Consider the following 572-nt stretch of genomic DNA (forward strand, 5'->3'; position numbering starts at 1 on the left):
TCAGCAGAACTGAGTAGGAATCAAATGTCCCAGCATATGTGTTACACAGAGGTGCAGAATAAGCACAAGTAGAGACACAGTGGTTTATCTAACTGGCAACAGCACAAACATTCCGCAGCACCCCAGTACCAGAAGCACAGACCACGTGCACAGAGCTTGCCTGCATACAATATGAAGCTTTTACATCTGTCTGGGTGGAAATAAACCAACTTTGTGAAGGGCACCCATACAAGTATAATTAATACGGACACTTCAAATTGGCTGCACGTGGCTAGGTCAGCAGTGTAATCTAGTCCACTGTTCCTTCTCTTGAGGTTTCTTGTAATGGCTATCCTTGAATTTGAAGCTCTTCAGCTTCATTCACACAACTGAAATGTTTCTTTCTTTAGACATTTCCTGTTGCTAGCACATTTTATGTAGAAGGAGACTGAGAAACTGCAAAATGCTACTATGAGATCAGCTTCATTGCCATTTTTCACCTGAAAAATCAAACCCCATCTTCAAGATAGTCCTTATTTCAACAGGCTCCTTTGGGATCGATTCTACTCACCAACAATAGTGGAAAATCGTCG

The 572-nt window shown here is 42.0% G+C and overlaps 1 protein-coding gene across 1 annotated transcript in view; it reads right to left on the reverse strand.

Annotated features, from left to right (window-relative positions):
* The window catches only part of CARD11 (caspase recruitment domain family, member 11), a 23,400-nt gene that overhangs the window by 21,791 nt on the left and 1,037 nt on the right, over positions 1-572 (reverse strand). Inside the window, exon 3 of the mRNA XM_010141530.1 lies at positions 551-572. This exon is cut by the window's right edge and continues 1 nt beyond it. Within this exon, the coding sequence (XP_010139832.1) occupies positions 551-572 (22 nt within the window). The remainder of the gene's footprint in view (positions 1-550) is intronic.

This window comes from Buceros rhinoceros, unplaced genomic scaffold (genome assembly GCF_000710305.1).
Source record: "Buceros rhinoceros silvestris isolate BGI_N320 unplaced genomic scaffold, ASM71030v1 scaffold16998, whole genome shotgun sequence".
Taxonomy (NCBI): domain Eukaryota; kingdom Metazoa; phylum Chordata; class Aves; order Bucerotiformes; family Bucerotidae; genus Buceros; species Buceros rhinoceros.